This window comes from Branchiostoma belcheri, unplaced genomic scaffold, assembly GCF_001625305.1.
Source record: "Branchiostoma belcheri isolate BF01 breed outbred unplaced genomic scaffold, Haploidv18h27 scaffold35, whole genome shotgun sequence".
Lineage (NCBI taxonomy): Eukaryota > Metazoa > Chordata > Leptocardii > Amphioxiformes > Branchiostomatidae > Branchiostoma > Branchiostoma belcheri.
Window position 1 is genome coordinate 2,013,413 of NW_017803965.1, and position 16,670 is coordinate 2,030,082.

General features: G+C 43.3%; 2 protein-coding genes across 14 annotated transcripts in view; both read left to right on the forward strand.

The window, feature by feature from the left end:
* Positions 1-8,000, forward strand: part of LOC109475815 (LIM domain and actin-binding protein 1-like) — a 32,154-nt gene extending 24,154 nt beyond the window's left edge. For 12 of the 13 annotated variants that reach the window (XM_019776587.1, XM_019776586.1, XM_019776591.1 and 9 more), the window contains 7 exons: positions 258-1,233; positions 1,770-1,814; positions 3,399-3,538; positions 3,844-3,947; positions 4,059-4,147; positions 4,679-4,821; positions 5,273-8,000. In XM_019776587.1, the coding sequence (XP_019632146.1) occupies positions 258-1,233; positions 1,770-1,814; positions 3,399-3,538; positions 3,844-3,947; positions 4,059-4,147; positions 4,679-4,821; positions 5,273-5,969 (2,194 nt within the window). In that variant the 3' untranslated portion in view covers positions 5,970-8,000. The remainder of the gene's footprint in view (positions 1-257; positions 1,234-1,769; positions 1,815-3,398; positions 3,539-3,843; positions 3,948-4,058; positions 4,148-4,678; positions 4,822-5,272) is intronic. The other variant, XM_019776588.1, reaches the window with a different exon arrangement.
* Positions 8,001-9,044: 1,044 nt separating this feature from the next.
* The window catches only part of LOC109475760 (titin-like), a 29,221-nt gene continuing 21,595 nt past the window's right edge, over positions 9,045-16,670 (forward strand). Inside the window, 7 exon segments of the mRNA XM_019776520.1 lie at positions 9,045-9,086; positions 9,770-11,092; positions 12,645-12,851; positions 12,987-13,355; positions 13,655-13,774; positions 14,314-14,439; positions 14,740-14,914. Coding sequence (XP_019632079.1) covers positions 9,045-9,086; positions 9,770-11,092; positions 12,645-12,851; positions 12,987-13,355; positions 13,655-13,774; positions 14,314-14,439; positions 14,740-14,914 — 2,362 coding nt within the window.

Below are 16,670 nucleotides of genomic sequence, written 5' to 3' on the forward strand. Positions count from 1 at the left end.
GGGTTATGGTTAGACTAAGCTAAGATTTACACATTTTACTAACCTCCCAAACAACATACAATGTACACGAAATAAGATTTCCAATCTGCCTGTAGGTACTTGTTACTTAAGATTAAGTTTAACGATTGTTGACATCTAACAATTGTTGACAAATTATACAATATAGATTCAATTTTGGTATACATGTACATTGTCAAGATTAATTCTACATAGCAGAACATCAGTTAGAAAAAAAATTTCTGTGTTTTTTCCTTCAGGTATCAGAGTGAGATCAGTTCCACCGGGGAAGCCCGTAAATCGACCAGCGGTGACGACAGGAAAACTGTCGCCATGGGAACCCTGGCGGACCTCCGCAAGCGCTGGGAGAGCGGTGACCTGCTGACGTACCAGGAGAAGGAGTCGACCTCGGGGACGACCACCGGGGATGAGATGGAGGACACGGTGGTGAAGAGCACCTCCCACTCCCACAGAGCCATCATCAGGCAGGAGGAGACCATCGTGGCCCAGGAGATCAAAGCTGCCAGGAGCAAGTTCGAAAGCTTCAATGATGACAACAACCAGAAGCCTCGACGGATGAAGACCTCGTCTTCCGACCACGACATGAACGGCGTTGTCAACAACGGCAGGTCTTCGCCGTACCGGGACGAACAATTTGGACAGTCGAATTACGAAAGCGGGCGGCGCAGCTCCACTGGAGACGTGGAGGTCGTGAAGTCTACCACGCCGACTGCAGATGACCGGGAACTGGTCAAAGCCGGCACCGCCTCCAACCTCAAGAAGAGGTGGGAGAGTGGCGACCTTCAAGATTATAGAGAGCGGTCCGGTTCTTCCTCTTCATCAAGCAGTGAGTCCACCCATGATGCAGAAGAGGAACCTGTAATCATCGTGGCCTCACGGTCTGCCGAGGAAACAAAATCAGCCGCCCCGAAACTTCAACCAACACAAAAGGAGGTGCCCCAGCCGGAGCGCAGAGAGATGAGGAAGTCAGAGAGCCTCAAGAAGCGGTACGAAGAAAAGTTGGAGAAGAAAGAAGCAAAGGATGAAGAGAGAGAGGAAGCCCCTCGCAGAGCTCTGAATAGGGCACCCAGCTTTTCCAGGACAATGGCGGCCAAGTTTGAGAAGGGCGCAGTCCGAAGTCGCAGTAGCTCCAGCAGCTCGAGTTCCCAGGAACAGGATCCAGACGCAGAGATTGTCCGCGCGACTTCCCACCATCACAAGGAGAAACCTGATAAGGTCAGTTTTACATATGACTTTCTTCTTCGTTTTTTTAACATGTCAGGCTTAACATTCAGAATACAAAGGCTGATATCTGTTGTAAGTGTAGAATACTTGTACTCTGTATCACCGGAGGTACCAGCCAGACTGAGTGATGGGTCTGATCATCTAAAGGCCAGAGGGAGATACCACCAGTGGGAGGGCTGGGACTGAGGGTGATGCGGAATACATCGTATTTTAGCTACATCATGCCCACCCGAGAAAACACACATTTCAATGTGAAATGTGCCAAAATTTGGTGTCCCTAAGCAAGAAATTGTAACAAAATGGACTCCAGTGTTCAAATCTGGTATTCAAATTTTCAAAACCAGTAGCCTCGGCACATGCATCACATGGTCAGATGCAATATTCATTATGTTACATGTACCCGGTATATTAAACTTTCATGAACATTTTCTAACAGCCTACACATTAGGCATACCTACTATATTCTGTATCAAGTAGTTCTGTCATAGGATCTCATATAATGAGGCTTTATTCTCAACATCTTGTAGGCTGACACCCCAGACAACCAAGGTAGTTCAGATGTGGACGAAGAGGTGAAAATATTTGTTAGTCGATGCTAAGGTGTTGGCCTTCTTTGGTGGCAAATTCGAAAGACTTATCCTTATACATTGTACATGTAGGGGATTGCACTTAGATCATCAGTGTGTGAAATGCTTTAATTTTTAAAACTTAGGTTAGTTAACTTATCCTTTCAGGGCTTAGTAGTAGTAGTAGTAGATCCCATAACCATTGAAAATCACCTGCAACAGACAAATTTTCCCTGAACCACTGATACATGTACATGATGTGTACATGTGCAATGTAATTTAGGAAGTGTGGGTAACACTAAAAATTGTGTTCAGAAAAAGTTCAATGTTCAGAAACCATTGCCATTACTTCTTTTATTCTTCATACAAATGTTGGAGGTAACAGTCAATGCAGGAAATAAAAATCCACATACATGTACACCTACATTTGTACATGTACATGTAATGTCATAACTTCATACATATGGGACAATATAACATTTTTATAATAAGACAGTTTTACACAATACTGTTTTGATGTAAAAAAAAAAGCCCTTGAGACCAAGCAATCTATAATAATTATGATATGGATGACATCCTCTGGTGAGCTAAAATCTTAGGAAAGGGTGATTTTATTACATGTATACTCACCTCACAACAGTTATAGCTGTGTCCTATTTTCTCGTTTTGTGGTAGGTTTACGAGGGCCTCACAACAACTTCCCAGTTTGCAGAAACTTCTCCTGGGAGCCCGACATTGTCGGATATTGCTGCCCAACTGTCAAAAGGAGCGATATTCCCTTTCTTCTTAAACAGCCCCAAACCAAAACACGTGAGGGTGTCATCCACAAAATCTAGTTGGTGGGCCAGAATAAAAAAAAAACTGATCTGTAGTTTTCCTCCTCAGTGGGCAAGCTTGACTTAGAAGTGGTTTTTCAAAAGTAGATGCATCATGGGCAGTTAACAGCACCTAACCTAAGTACAGTGTATTGGTATTTCACATGGTATTTCACACACATACATGTACAATAATACATGTAACAATCCTTAGGGTTTCTAGAGGTGGCATTTTAGCAATGGTTTGGAACGTCTTTGCTTCAAACTGTCTGTTTGGAAGTGAGTTGTGGTGACAGGAGCAGGGTGATTTGGGAATGTGGTGTTGGGAAGACAGAGACACTGTGCGTCCTTAAATTTGTACTTGTAAAAATGCCCATTTTTCACCATTGTTACAAGTTGTGGACAGGCAGTTGTGCAAGAAATTATGGGACATTTGTAGTGAATGTTTGTCACATGATGCAAGATGGTGGTGTGCAGATACATTACAAAATGTGTATGATATTACCGCTGTTTTTGATGTAAGGTCTACATGTACATGTAGGAAAAAATGTTGTGTTTCCTGTTTCAGTCCTGAGAGAAATTAGGGTCGGTAGGTAGGGATTCTCTTTTGTCTAAATCTAAATCTAGACTTTGCAGGGATCCACCAAAGAAAAGGCCAGAGTTGGCAGTTTTTTCTAGGATTGGTCAGGAAACAGAAAACACAACATTTTTTCCCCAGGCCTAATATAGTTACTATTATACAATATGACTGAGTGAATGTCTCTGTTTGTTACAGGTTGTGAACCTGGGTCTGTCAGCCCGTCTGAGGTCCATGTTTGAGAAGGGAGATGTCCACAATGTTGAGGCTCCTGCCAGGAAGAGTCCTGTGGCTATCCCACGCAGTACCAGCACTCCAGATATCTCCAAGGCAGGGAGGTGAGAACAAGGAACAGTTACACAACTGTATCTCAGTCCACCTAAGTTTACCACATTGGCTGTTAGACCACACTTCATTTTCTGGATGACATACGCTGAAGACCCCCAAACTAGTGGGCACAGGCAAATAGAAAAAAAAAATTCCAGCCCAAAAAATGCTTCTAAACCAGAAGAATGCAAAGCTGATATTGTGAATTTGCAGTAGTTCATACAATGTTGCAGTTAGTTCATACAATGTACCTCAGGCCCATATCCATACAGAAACATTTAAAACAGCGTAACCAAATTTCACCATTTTCCATCAGGAGGGACAGCACCAGTAGCAGCAGTAGTGAGGAGGGTGAGGCCCATGCTGTCAAAACAAGCTTCAGTGATGACGAAGTGGAACATCGCAAGGCTGACATTAAAGGTAAGCAAACAAACAAACATACAGGACATTACATACAATGTACAAATTGTAAGTTGTTTGACAGAACACCTCAGATAACATTCTGTCTCTCCTTGTTCCATGTACATGTAGGTCCCTCTGCCAAGTCCCTGAGAGCCATGTTTGAAACCAACAAAACGGAGGACTCAGGACCTACTACACTTCCTAAGGCCAAACCAAAGGTATGTCTCAATCTCACAGGAATCTGTACATAAATTTTAAACATTGTACAGTTCTTATTGGCAAATGTGCAGGTCTTGGCACATTGGCAACACCAAATCTGTCTGTGTCCTCATCAGTGTTTGGACATAGTATCAACGATTAGCCTAAATGTCCAGTAGGCGTCACTCTGCCATACAACGACGAAAGCCTTTCCCAAGGGCACAACATTGGGCATACCAGGGAATCAAACCCGGGACATCTTAGTTTCAGGCAGAACACACGGACCATTATGCCATGCGATGCCACATGCATACGTTTATTGTTTGCTTGTTTGAACCTTTGTTAATTCAAGAGGTATTGGCCTGCTGGCTACTTTCATTGAAGTCCAATATACATCCAAATAGAGTCTGAAATACACAGTGAAAATTTTGCAGTTGACATACCCTATGCAGTCTTATCCATTTCTCAATGTATGACTGACTGTACTTTTTACATTTCTCATGAACGTGATGAACGTTGTATCTAAAGGTTTTTTTACCTCCTGTATCCAGAGCATTTCCCTGTTTAAGACTCCGCCCATGGAGAAGTGCAGGGCCTGTGGGAAGACAGTCTACGCCATGGAGAAGATTGCCACCGACCACGACACCTTCCACAAGAGCTGCTTCAAGTGTGACTACTGCAAGAAAGTACTCAGGTACAGAGAAAAGGCCACACAAACTCTGCAGTGACATTGCTGCAGACTCCAAACCTAAGAAAACAGTTATCTTGTTTCAAAATTGGCTGTGCACATGTTATGAGTTTCTTTCCATTTGTTTTCGAATTCTAAATTTTGTAGCTGACCTACTTAACTCCTACAAAATGTACAGCTGTCTGTGTCAATGTTGAAAGGTGGTGGATGCTACCTGAAACATCTGACCATTTTCAAAATCTATCTAGTTGCTTGAGATTTTGAGTAACTGTTATCTTGGCATCTTATTACTTGGATGTGTAACCTCAATGTGCGGACCATCTCATTGATTCATATCGCTAAAAAAACAGTTTGGGAAATTATTGCTTTGTATTCAGAGTATTGAAGACTGTTACTGTCTATTATTTTTAAAATGTGGTCTGCAGAAATAGTTTAACATAATTCTCTCCCCCTGCAGTTTGGGCACTTTTGCTGGCATCCACGACAAGCTGTACTGCAAGCCCCACTTCAAGCAGCTCTTCCAGGCAAAGGGAAACTATGACGAGGGCTTTGGCCACTTGCAGCGTAAGTCCAAGTGGGCTCCCAAATCTGACGGCCCCGCGGAAGACACCCACGAAAGGCGTCAGATCGAGGAGGCTGAGGAAGTGAAGCGGCCTGTTCCGACAAGACGTCCCAGAAGCGCCGATCTTGAAGATTTTGACGACAAGCCTCCTGTGGAAGACGACCAGGATGACGAGGAATTTGAGGTGAGGCGTCCCGTTCCCGCAAAGCGACAGAGCCTCCCAAAAAGTGTGAGCTCCTCAGAAGACGAGGAGGAAAAGGAGGCGGTGGCTAGAAGAAGCAGGTCTTCATCTTCAAGCAGTGACGAGGGGCCTAAACGCCGCAGCCACTCCGCGAGCAGCGGGGAGGGGTCCAAACACCGCAGCCACTCCGCAAGTAGCGGGGAAGGCAGGCAAGGCCGTAGCCACTCCGCAAGCAGCGAGGAGAGACGCACAAAGAGACGGTCCGGTTCCTCGTCGAGCATGGACGAAGAAGAGAGGCGGCAGCGCGAGCTTTCACTGAAGATGGGCAGCGCGGAGGAGGAGATTAAACGGGCTCGACTCTACCGCCAGAAACTTCTACGGGAGGACTCGCAAGATGAGGAGGACTGTTAAGTCAACTTTGTTGTCAACATCTTAAAATTGTTTGGCCTACTTAGACCTTTGAGTGCACAAGTCCAAGTGTAATTGTAGGATGTCCATGCTGTTGCTTTGCTATACAATTTAGGTTATACATGTATTTACCATCCCTTTAAAACTCCTGTACTGTCCTCTCATCTTTACCATGTCACATCATACTAACCTGGCACAGAAGGAGGCAAATCATTCAAAAATGTGTGCATGAATATTTTGTCTGTTAAAAGGTAACAATGTTTTACCAGTGCCAGCTACAGTGTGTATCACTACTACCTAATGTGCCATAAACAGAATATTACCATTTCTATGACTAAAGACTACTGCGGGTGACTCAAAGTGTATATCTAGTGTATTGAAAATGTCATTATCTGGTTTCTTGTCTACAACATGCTTTTCCTCTGGCTTTGACTGTTTGAGTAGCAGTGCCACCTTGCAGATTTGTACAGTATTACGGTTAACAGCACTTGTTAGAAGAAACTAATTAATGGCATGGAAGTGCTGCTATGTGTTGTTAATGATTGCTGGAATGGAGGATGAAAATGCAGTGGAAATGTTTCACATCAGAATCAAACAGTAGCAAACTTTGTGCAATGGGTAACATTTTCAATACATTGCCAAAGAAATGGTGTACATTTACATGTACCTTTGGGGTTGGGACAAGTAGGGTTTTGTAAGATCTGCACGACTGTAGAAAAGTGCCCCCAATGATGCAATAAGCTGGCCAATGTAAAATGCACTTCGATTATGTACAGGTCTTAATTCAGAAGGTGTAGAATTGGCAAGAACAGGAGGCACAGCTTTGTATTGATGACAGGTTACAGTTACTGTAACTAATTTAACATTTTGTCTAATTGTAGTACTAAAGACTGAATACATGTATTACTCAAGAAGAAATAATATTTCAAGAGTAGCTTTTTTTGGTGTACGATATGCAGGGAATGTTTAGCCTAACCAATAGTCATAGTTTACACAGATTTAAAAAAAAAAAACTTGTAACAGACTTAATAAGCACTATATACCACATAGATCTTTAAATCCTCTCAAGCTGGGCTTGATAACCTTTTGGACTTGCCAGCAAATGTGTTTTGAAGCTCTGATTGGCTACAGATGGGCCAATCATGTGGCACCAATTACCATAACTTTCATACATTCGAATCACTGATTGGCTAGAGATGGACCAATCATGTGTCCCCAATTACCATAACTTTTATACATTCAAATGAGCACGCAAGTATGAAAACATTCCAACATATTTCTTCACTAACCATGGACTAAAGCTTAATTGTTGTTTCCATATTACATAATGAAACCTTGCCACATATATGTAACCACATGAGTGTTATTGTACACATCTAATATCGGATTGGTCTTGGGAATTATGTATAAAAAAACTTGTCCTAACATTATGGATTTCTAATTTGCCTTGGGTTGCTTGGCTTTTTTTTACGTTATTCATGTTATTCCAAAAAAGGGATTCCTGGTGATGATTTTTTTGTGAAATCAAACATTCCTATGATAAATCAAACTCTACTTACCAAATCTCTACTTACCAAATTTCTACTTAACAAGATAAAAATTTAACTACAGACAATTACTGCATACATTTTGAATTATATTTTTTGCACGCTTTTGCAGACATGCTTGATAAGAAGTGATTTAAATACTATTACATACAGGACATTCCAACTAGTAGTTCACGTTTTATGCTAATCACCTTGCTTTGCTAAATGTTGCATTAATATATCTAAAAATATGTAAAATTTTGCATCTTGATGTAACTAGATTGCTACATATCGGAAGTTATCATGCTTAGATTGGTATCTTTACACAAGTTAATAAATAAAGGTAAGTAATAAAGATAAATAAAAGTTTCCAAAGAATTGAGGTGATTAAACTTCACAGTTCAAGATATCAGCTTTACATTGTACAAAACTAGCAGAATGTACTGAGCGTTTTATTCCAATTTTGTAAAGCGTATTAAGGTTCATGGAATAAAGAAAATGATTTTCATGTATTGTTCTCAATGTGTGTTCTTGACATCAGATAATGCAGTTAGACCTTTTGAATCGATATTATGTAAGATTTTTCACTATTTTAAACATCGTTGTTTTACACATTTTTGTGCACTATAAGCCTACCTGGGTTTATAGTGACATTTGGGTAGTAAAAGAGCAACGTCGTTGCGCCGCAAAAACTTTTTGAAGCTGCCGAAGATACCCGAACGAAAACTGCTGTTTGTTCTACATTCTTTTTAGGAGCCTCCTAAAAATAAAACGGGCCTGGCGGAACTTATTCTCGCACTGCGCTGAGTCGCTGGAAAAGCGAAATAGCGACGCTATTATGCGGAAAAGTTATTGTTGTTTCCAGTTTTGGCACAAAAAATCTTACATAATATCACTTTAAAAGCTTTGTGATCAGTTTGAGCATCATTCGTCTGCAGTTCACATACGTTCAGGCAGGTGCTGCTTTTTCATATGGTTCCTTACTATATTGTAGCATCACTGACTTGCAAGGTAGGTACAACTTTTTATCACCGATTATTACATTGGGTCCAATTCTAAGAAAGCATTGAGCCTAGTCTCCATATTGTATGCTGCACTACAATGTATGTACAAGGTAGGCATAAGTAAGACTTGTCACTGAAAAATACATGTGATTAGATTAGATTGCAATTTTCAATTGTTTAAAACGGGCATTACGTACATGATCTGCAGGAATTGATTTATATTGCAGGTAATTATATATGATATCTTACCCATGGCCCTGTTTTTCTTGCGTTGCGTATGCGCGTTTCAGACTCAACATAAAAAATTGCATATGTTATGTACTATATACAGTGAATATTCTTCAAATCTGTTCTTTAACTTTATTAAAAACATCTCATGATCAGGGTTTTATTTCGACTCTGAATAACCTTTCTATTTTCCTTATTTGAAGTTTATACAACTCTTGTTCTTTATCTCCATTCGAATTTCTTTGGAATTATGTTTGATATTTGTAATTTACAGACGAAACATAATGTTGATGTGTTTGTTTAGCGACCAGTAAATCAAAATGGCCGACAAGCCAGCCGCACCCGAGGCACCGCCTCCACAGGTGAGTAGTAGAGATGGCGCTCTATGAATAATTTCATCAGGGGGGTGTATGATTGAATGTCAAAGTTCTTTATTATATCACAGCCACTTGTTTGTCAAGAGTTTTGTATCGTCAACAACCATTGCCATGCATGTGATTTAGTTGATAATTCTTTATTAATTTATTCTCTTCTTAATTTAAGACAGGAAAGAGATTTCCCTCGTTGTTTCTTTCAACATTTAGTCACAAACCGTTTTCCAGTTGTGCTTGTACTTCACATGTAAAGTGTGTAAGGTACTGGTCCGTCTGTCTGTCTTACATTATCCTCTTGCAAATCCATCCAAAAGTGATGCATAACCATCAAAACCCAATCCTAGTCCTCCCTGAGTCTTACCTTGGAACCCACTATACCCTTCTAGAATGTTAGCTATTGACTGTAGAATTCAAATCAAGGCACCCTCTCAAAACTTGGAAGTCGAAACAGTGTATCACTATAACAAACGTCATCCTTAGTTGTCGAACTAGCTCAGCCGAACCTTCCCCAACAGTTGAAAGCTTCGAAAAATAACCTTTGAGTCTGTCTTTCCCCGTTCACACAGCTACCTTTCTCACCAAATCAACCGCAGCAATGAGTAAAAACTATGACTACTCAATATTCACCAACACTACGGGAGACGACAGATGATTCTTTTCTTTCTGTTAAGGAGGCGGAGCCGTCTCAAAACCCTGCACCCGTGAGCGGCGCTCCAGGTGAAACAGAGCCTATCTCTCCACCACCACCGGCCGCCGATGTTGCCCCAGAGGCGGTTGAAACGCCAACGGGTAAAGAGGATACTTCTGCCGCTGTGTCAGAACCTCCCAAGGAAATATCTACTACAACCGAAACCGCAGCTGAAGCGACGGAATCACCAACAGCTGAACCTATAGTTGCTGAACAGCCTCCGCCTCCAGTTGTTGAAGAAGTTGCAGTTGCTGAGGTGAAACCCGCGTCTTCGGAAGCTGCACCTGAAACAACAGTTTCAGAGGAAAGCCCTGCACCAGTTTTGGAGCCAGCAGTTGACGAAGCGGCAGCTGCTGGAATCACACCTCCATCTCAGGACTCTGCACAAGTTGCTGAACCTTCACCCGAGGGTTCAGTACAGAAAGCTGAGGCACCAGTGGTTGATGAGGCTGTGGTCGCTGAGGTGACGCCACCAGAAGCTGCACCGCAAGCGGAGGAAGCACCGACTGCTCCAGCGGTCGAAGAAACACCATCAGCCGCACCAGAAGCCCCCAAAGAGCCGGCCAAACCTCTTGCGGAAGCAACGGGGAGTTCTGCAACAATAAAGATGGAGGTCACGGCGAGCGAGGTTGCTCCCGCGGTTCAAGACGTCGCCGAGGAACCAGTACCGGTGGTGTCTTGGAGCGTTGCTGATGTCATGGTAGCGGCGGGCGAGGTGACTGCAGAAGTTGCAGTACCGAAAGCCCAAGCAACCCCGGCGCCCCCACCGTCCCCTACACCTGACGTGCCCTCGGTGAAGCCGGAAGTCAAAGCCGCACCCCCTACAGAGTTGCCCAAAGTCGCACCCCCTACAGAGAAGCCCAAAGTCGCACCCCTTACAGAGAAGCCCAAAGTCGCACCCCTTACAGAGAAGCCCAAAGTCAAAGCCGCACCCCTTACAGAGAAGCCCAAAGTCAAAGCCGCACCCCTTCCAGCGCCTACAGAGAAATCCAAACCCAAAGTCGCACCCCCTCCAGCAAAGAAGGAGATACCTAAACCCAAAGTCGCACCCCCTCCAGCAAAGAAGGAGATACCTAAACCCAAAGTCGCACCCCCTCCAGCAAAGAAGGAGATACCTAAACCCAAAGTCGCACCCCCTCCAGCAAAGAAGGAGAAAGCAAAACCTCCTCCGGCGAAACTTCGTCCTCCTGTCCAAGTAACAGAGGAGACGAAAACAGTGACTTTTGCACCGGGACCACCCGAGGTCATTTCCGAAACTTTTATTGATTTGCCTGATCCCATCTTTGTAAAGCCCGAGGTCGTGCAGGTGTGTGCTTCGCGCCGTACTACTCCGACCTGCTACGCCGTGATCGTATGGTGGTAATGCCCGTTTAACACGACACAACCATACCACATCTTCCCACTGGTGTTTGAATAAGCTGTTTCGAATAAGCAGTTTTTTTAAAAATGATGTACCGTTACGTGGGGTGTGGCGTAACGGTAGAATGTTCGACTCGGAACCAAGAGGTCCCGGGTTCGAACCCTGCCATGCCACCTTCCCGTTGGCATAGAATAAGCTCTCTCAAATAGGCAGGTCTTAAAAAATGATATACCATATGCAAAAGACAACATATCAGTGGATACACTTATACTATGAAAAAAAACGGAATAAAACGAAATAAATTTTCTCAGGGTTGTGTACATCAACCAAAATGATTCATTTAGTCAGCATTATCACCAGTACGTCTCGGTGTAGCACGTTGCAGGCTCAATGCAGACTAACGCCAATATGGAGAAGTAACCCGGCGGTATATCAGCCATCTGAACACGCGCGCGCATGAAGGCGAGAACAAGCATGACTCTGAGTCCAATAGGCCTGCCAGCAGTTAACTACTAACTGAAGGAAAGAAAACTGACGAAGAAGAAAAGTCGGCCACAAATTTAACACCCTTTGTCAGTGTTTAAAAACACATCCATCCCTTCGTGATACTCTACTAAAGTCTGAAGCTCCATCTTTGTGACTATTACTTTAGATTTCCGAACAGTTGACGAAGCCGATCGTCGAGATTGGAATAGTGTCCACGACGAAGACTCTGTTCATCCCGATGTCGCACATAGGACTGGTGACCTCGAAGACTGAGACCATCAAAGCTGAGAACGATCCCTTAAAAATGATCCCTTCTTAATCTTTGCGATGCAAGTAAACCCAATCTACCCTTGACTAATCGTTGGCTGAAGATCGTGCTTCTAACCCCAGCTGCAGAGGCCCGACCACAATCCTAGCCGAACTCCTTCACACCACCCTACCCTCAGGTCAACCTACTGCCCTCCTTATCACCACTTTACGAAATACGTCGAAGTTCTGGATACTATAGTTTAACTTTCCGGTCGTCTTTCGTTTTTCCACCGCGGTCACATTCGTCGTAGGACGTCGTACGATTTTGATATCGTAGTATTGTTGTACGACTTTGATGTCGTAGAATTGTCGTACGACTTTGATGCCGTAGTATTGTCGTACGATTTTGATGTCGTAGAATTGTCGTACGACTTTGATGTCGTACTATTGTCGTACGATTTTGATATCGTAGTATTGTCGTACGATTTTGATATCGTAGGGTGCTTTTTTTAGCAACTGCTGTGAGAAAGCCAATCGCTGACAAGAATTTTAGACACCTTTCTCCGTTTTCTTGAATCTTATACGACAGATGCTCGACTGTTTCAAGAATGCCCTTACATCGTACGACGGACATACGACGTAGTTGACCGGGTCACTTTTTGTGTGTATTACGTTACAGGCCCATGCTACCGTGGTGTCATGCCTGTTATTTTCTTACACGTATCCGAACTTATCTTTGATATTTTTCTCATAATTTCATCAGGCTCCGGCAGAAGCCAAAGTCACCGCTATCCGCACTTCTGTGACGTCTTCCGCCTCACCGGAAGTGATGCGGAAAATCCAGAAACTTCAGGCCAAAGCTCAGCCCCAACCCCCGCCACCGGAGGTGAAGGGCGTCAGGAAAGTCACCAGGATCGTTACAGAAGAAAAGCAGCCAGAAGTAACCGAAGTTCGAAAAGTGACGAAGACAGTAAGTTTAAAACGCTTCATTCGTCGCACGAATTTCCGGTAATTGCCTTCGTCATAAGGGTATAAAATCAAAATAATTACTTTGCCAAATGCTACATAATGCAGCTTTAAATTTGTTCTCTCGCGTCTATGTCAGACTATAGAGCAACCGGAAGTGACCGAGGTGCGTAGGGTGACACGCACCGTCGTTGAGCAACCGCCGGAAGTGACCGAGGTCCGCCGGGTGACCCGTACCGTGACCGAGCAGCCGGAGGTGACCGAGGTCCGCCGCGTGACCCGTACAGTGACTGAGCAACCGGAAGTGTCCGAGGTCCGCCGTGTGACCCGCACGGTGACCGCCCAGCCGGAAGTGTCCGAGGTCCGCACGATCACGAGGACGGTGTCCGAGCAGCAGCCCCAGGTGACCCAGGTCCGGAAGGTGACCCGCACCGTGTCCTCCGGCGACCAGAAACCGGACGTGAAAACGACAACCTTCCGTACCGTCACTAAGGCAGAACCCCCAGAGGTAGGGACACCAACGATGACCTTAAATGTTGGAAAATGCTACTAGTATCTTATTTTTCGGGAAATACAATGTCTTTTGGTGCTTCAATATTGGAGAATCACAGGACTTTTCTCCGATATGGTGATGAAAGAAGCGAAAGAGGAACGAGAATACGGAGATCTCAGACCGCCATGAAAAATTTAGATCTTGCGTGATGGTGACTGTGTCGTCTTCTGATACAAGTCCTTTGGTTGAAAGTGGTTTCTTTAAATCATTTGTTTTTTTTTGTAGTTTTGTAGTAACTGCCCTTTCTGTCCAAGGTACGCAAGACAACCAAAGTCATGACAACAGTGATGAAGGGCGAGCCTGTGACTAAAACTGAGACAAAGGTCGAGAAACTGGCCGTCAAACCTGAGACCAAGGTCCGCACAATCACCAAGGTTAGTCTGCTACCGTTTTCTTTGTCATTTTCTTGTGTTCTATTTCTTTTTTTCTTCTTTTTCTTAGTATTTTCTTTGTTTCTTTCCTTTTCCTTTTTTTCTTTCTCCCTTTCTCTTGTCTTACTTACTTACTTTTGGTTTTTCTTGCCTTCTTTCCATTTGGCCCGTTACTGATCTTCTCCTAACATTTCTTTATTACTGTAATTCTTGCTTTTCTCCACCTTCTCTAGTTTCTTCCTTTCCCAACCACGAGGACTAAATGAATTCTAGGTATGTAATCTGAAGCATGTTTGGTTCCGGCCAGCACTTCCCGTCTCGTAAAGAGTCGTTGCCATTTGACACGGTAAAAACAGCATTCCGATTGCAAAAGCAAGGCAGCAAAAGATATTAGTGAAAAAAGACAAGTACATACGCTCGGATTCGAACCTGGGTCAAAAAGCCTAATTCAAAAACCCTAATCTTCTACGCCACGAAATATCACGCTGTTGACGGAACGTTCTGACTTACATCTTGTCTTACCTCCTTGGATATTTCTTTAGGTGGAACCGCCTAAAATTGTTCGCAAAGTCGAAGTGAGAGAAGCGCCCCCTACCGTGAAGACAGTGGTGCGCAAAGTAGAGACCGCCCCAGAAGTCAAGAGAACGGTCATTGAGGCACCTCCAATGGTACATATTACTTGTAGATAATATATAACTTTTAGATAAAGCAGAACATTCGTATTCCTTATTAAACTTGACAAACCTTGTGTCATTAGCTCCATATGTTCGTACATCTACAACTGCCTCAAGAAGCGAGAAGACGTTGAACCTGTAAATAGAAGTACGCATTAGTATGTATAGTTTTATTAAGATATTACAGTAATTTTTACTGTTTATTCATCACCTGTAATTCGACAGTAAGAGCATGGACGTACAATAAAGATCTTTTATTCATACATACATTTACCGTTATTTCTACCACTGCAGAAAGTTTACAAGAAGTTCACCCGGGTAGAGCCGTCGGGCCCGTCCCGTGTGAAGGTGCGCCGGACGGAGTTTGAAGCCGGGCCCGGGGACATCGAGACCCGCAAACTGAAGCACCGCATCATCACTACCACCACCACTACCACTACTGAAGGTGGGGAGACCACAGAAGATATCGGTAGGTCCTTACTCTGACACAAAGTTTTAATATCAACTAAAGAGGTAATAATTGTTTACCTTCAAATGGTCTAACGAACTACCGCTATGTTTATTCTTATACTTAAACAAATTCATATATATGGTGACCAGCCCCTCCAACTTGCCACATGATGTAAGTCAAAGCCACATGATGTCTGCTACAGGACCAGTTACCATGGTGACAGACGTCTGTTCTAGGTCATTGACATGTGTTTGAAGAAGAAGGAAAAGAAACTGAGCAAAAGAATGTGTTTTCCTTCTGCGAAGGTAAACACAGCAAAAATAGGAAATTTCATACCTCCATGAAGTATTTTGAGTTTCTGTGAACTTATTGGCACAGCCTTGACTGAATTTCAACAGGACATGACAGAAATCTTGCTGGGAGACTGGGAGCTTGTTGTGACAAGCCCTGAGTGGGTATACCCCAATAACTGTGTGAGAGGCTTCCTCCAGCCTGTAGGGATACCAATTAGCTATAGACTACTATCTTGACCTTAATGTCAATCTGTGGTTAACGTTACAAACCACCTTCCCAGTGCATCCAGATACCTACGAACTACGGACACAGCCAAAGAAATGTTATCGTCTCGAAATTTTAACGTTAGGCTGACACTCAATACCTGATTCTATTTGTAAACAGGTCCACTCTCATATTAAGACTGAATAAGACCCCCCTTAAGGACCGTCATTGTCCTCTGTCAGCCGAGCATCTCCCAAAGTTGACAACAGGAGTAAAGCCGTGTGACGGACGTTTGTTTGTTGTACATGCAAACACACGCGTTCTGCTCTTATACGGTCCGACCGAATATAGGTCGGCTCTCGATCGCACCACAAGGTCCCATTCGTCGTACAATAAGTCCACGACAGGGAACAGTCATATATGCAGATGTGTCGTCCACCAATCTTCAACTGTCTTGTAGGAGAAACTTTGTCGTCGCCTTTGTCGTTGGATGCTTTCAACATCTCACCACAACTGAATGTAATGACGTTTGTGGATATAGGCCGGTAGGACTGTTTCAGTCTTCGGTGGAAAAGTGGGTGCAGTTTGGTCGATTATTTTAAGTACTGTATATTCAGATACATGTACCTCTGTGCTCTATACTTATAATGAATGTCTATTGAAACAATGTGAACAATTTTCTGCTTAGGGAAACTGCAGAAAGTATGTGGTTTGTGCTGTTTTATAACAGAACAGTTCAATCGACTATACCTTACATTTAGGGTTTACCTGTTTCGACGCGGGATATCTCAGTTGAATACACTTTACATAAGTTCAGATAGTTTACAGTTTTTTCTGTTTTGAAACAGGGCGTCTAAGTCTTGTACGCGGTACATCACATACAGTGTGTCCCCAGTAATGCTTTGTTGTTGTTCTGCTCTGATAGAAAACTCCTGGACTAGAACAGGGCTCAGAAACATAACTATGTCTGAAGCGAAATGTGGTCAAGAATAGACAGATGATTTTTATCGATTGTCGTAATTTTACTATTAATCAGTTAAGACCCTCTAAGAGGAAACGTTGCCGAAAAAATTGCCAAAGTTGGGCGCAGCAATGACCCCATTCGATTTTTCAGGGGAGTAAAACTGATTTCCAAAACCAATTTTCTGATCTTTTTTTTAATGTAGCAGGTTTAATCAACCCTGTCCATACGGATATCTTTGAGGCAAAAGTGCGACGTCGCTGACGAAAAACGGTTGCTTGTTATTAAAGCATCGTACGTTGGCTGGTTCTAGCT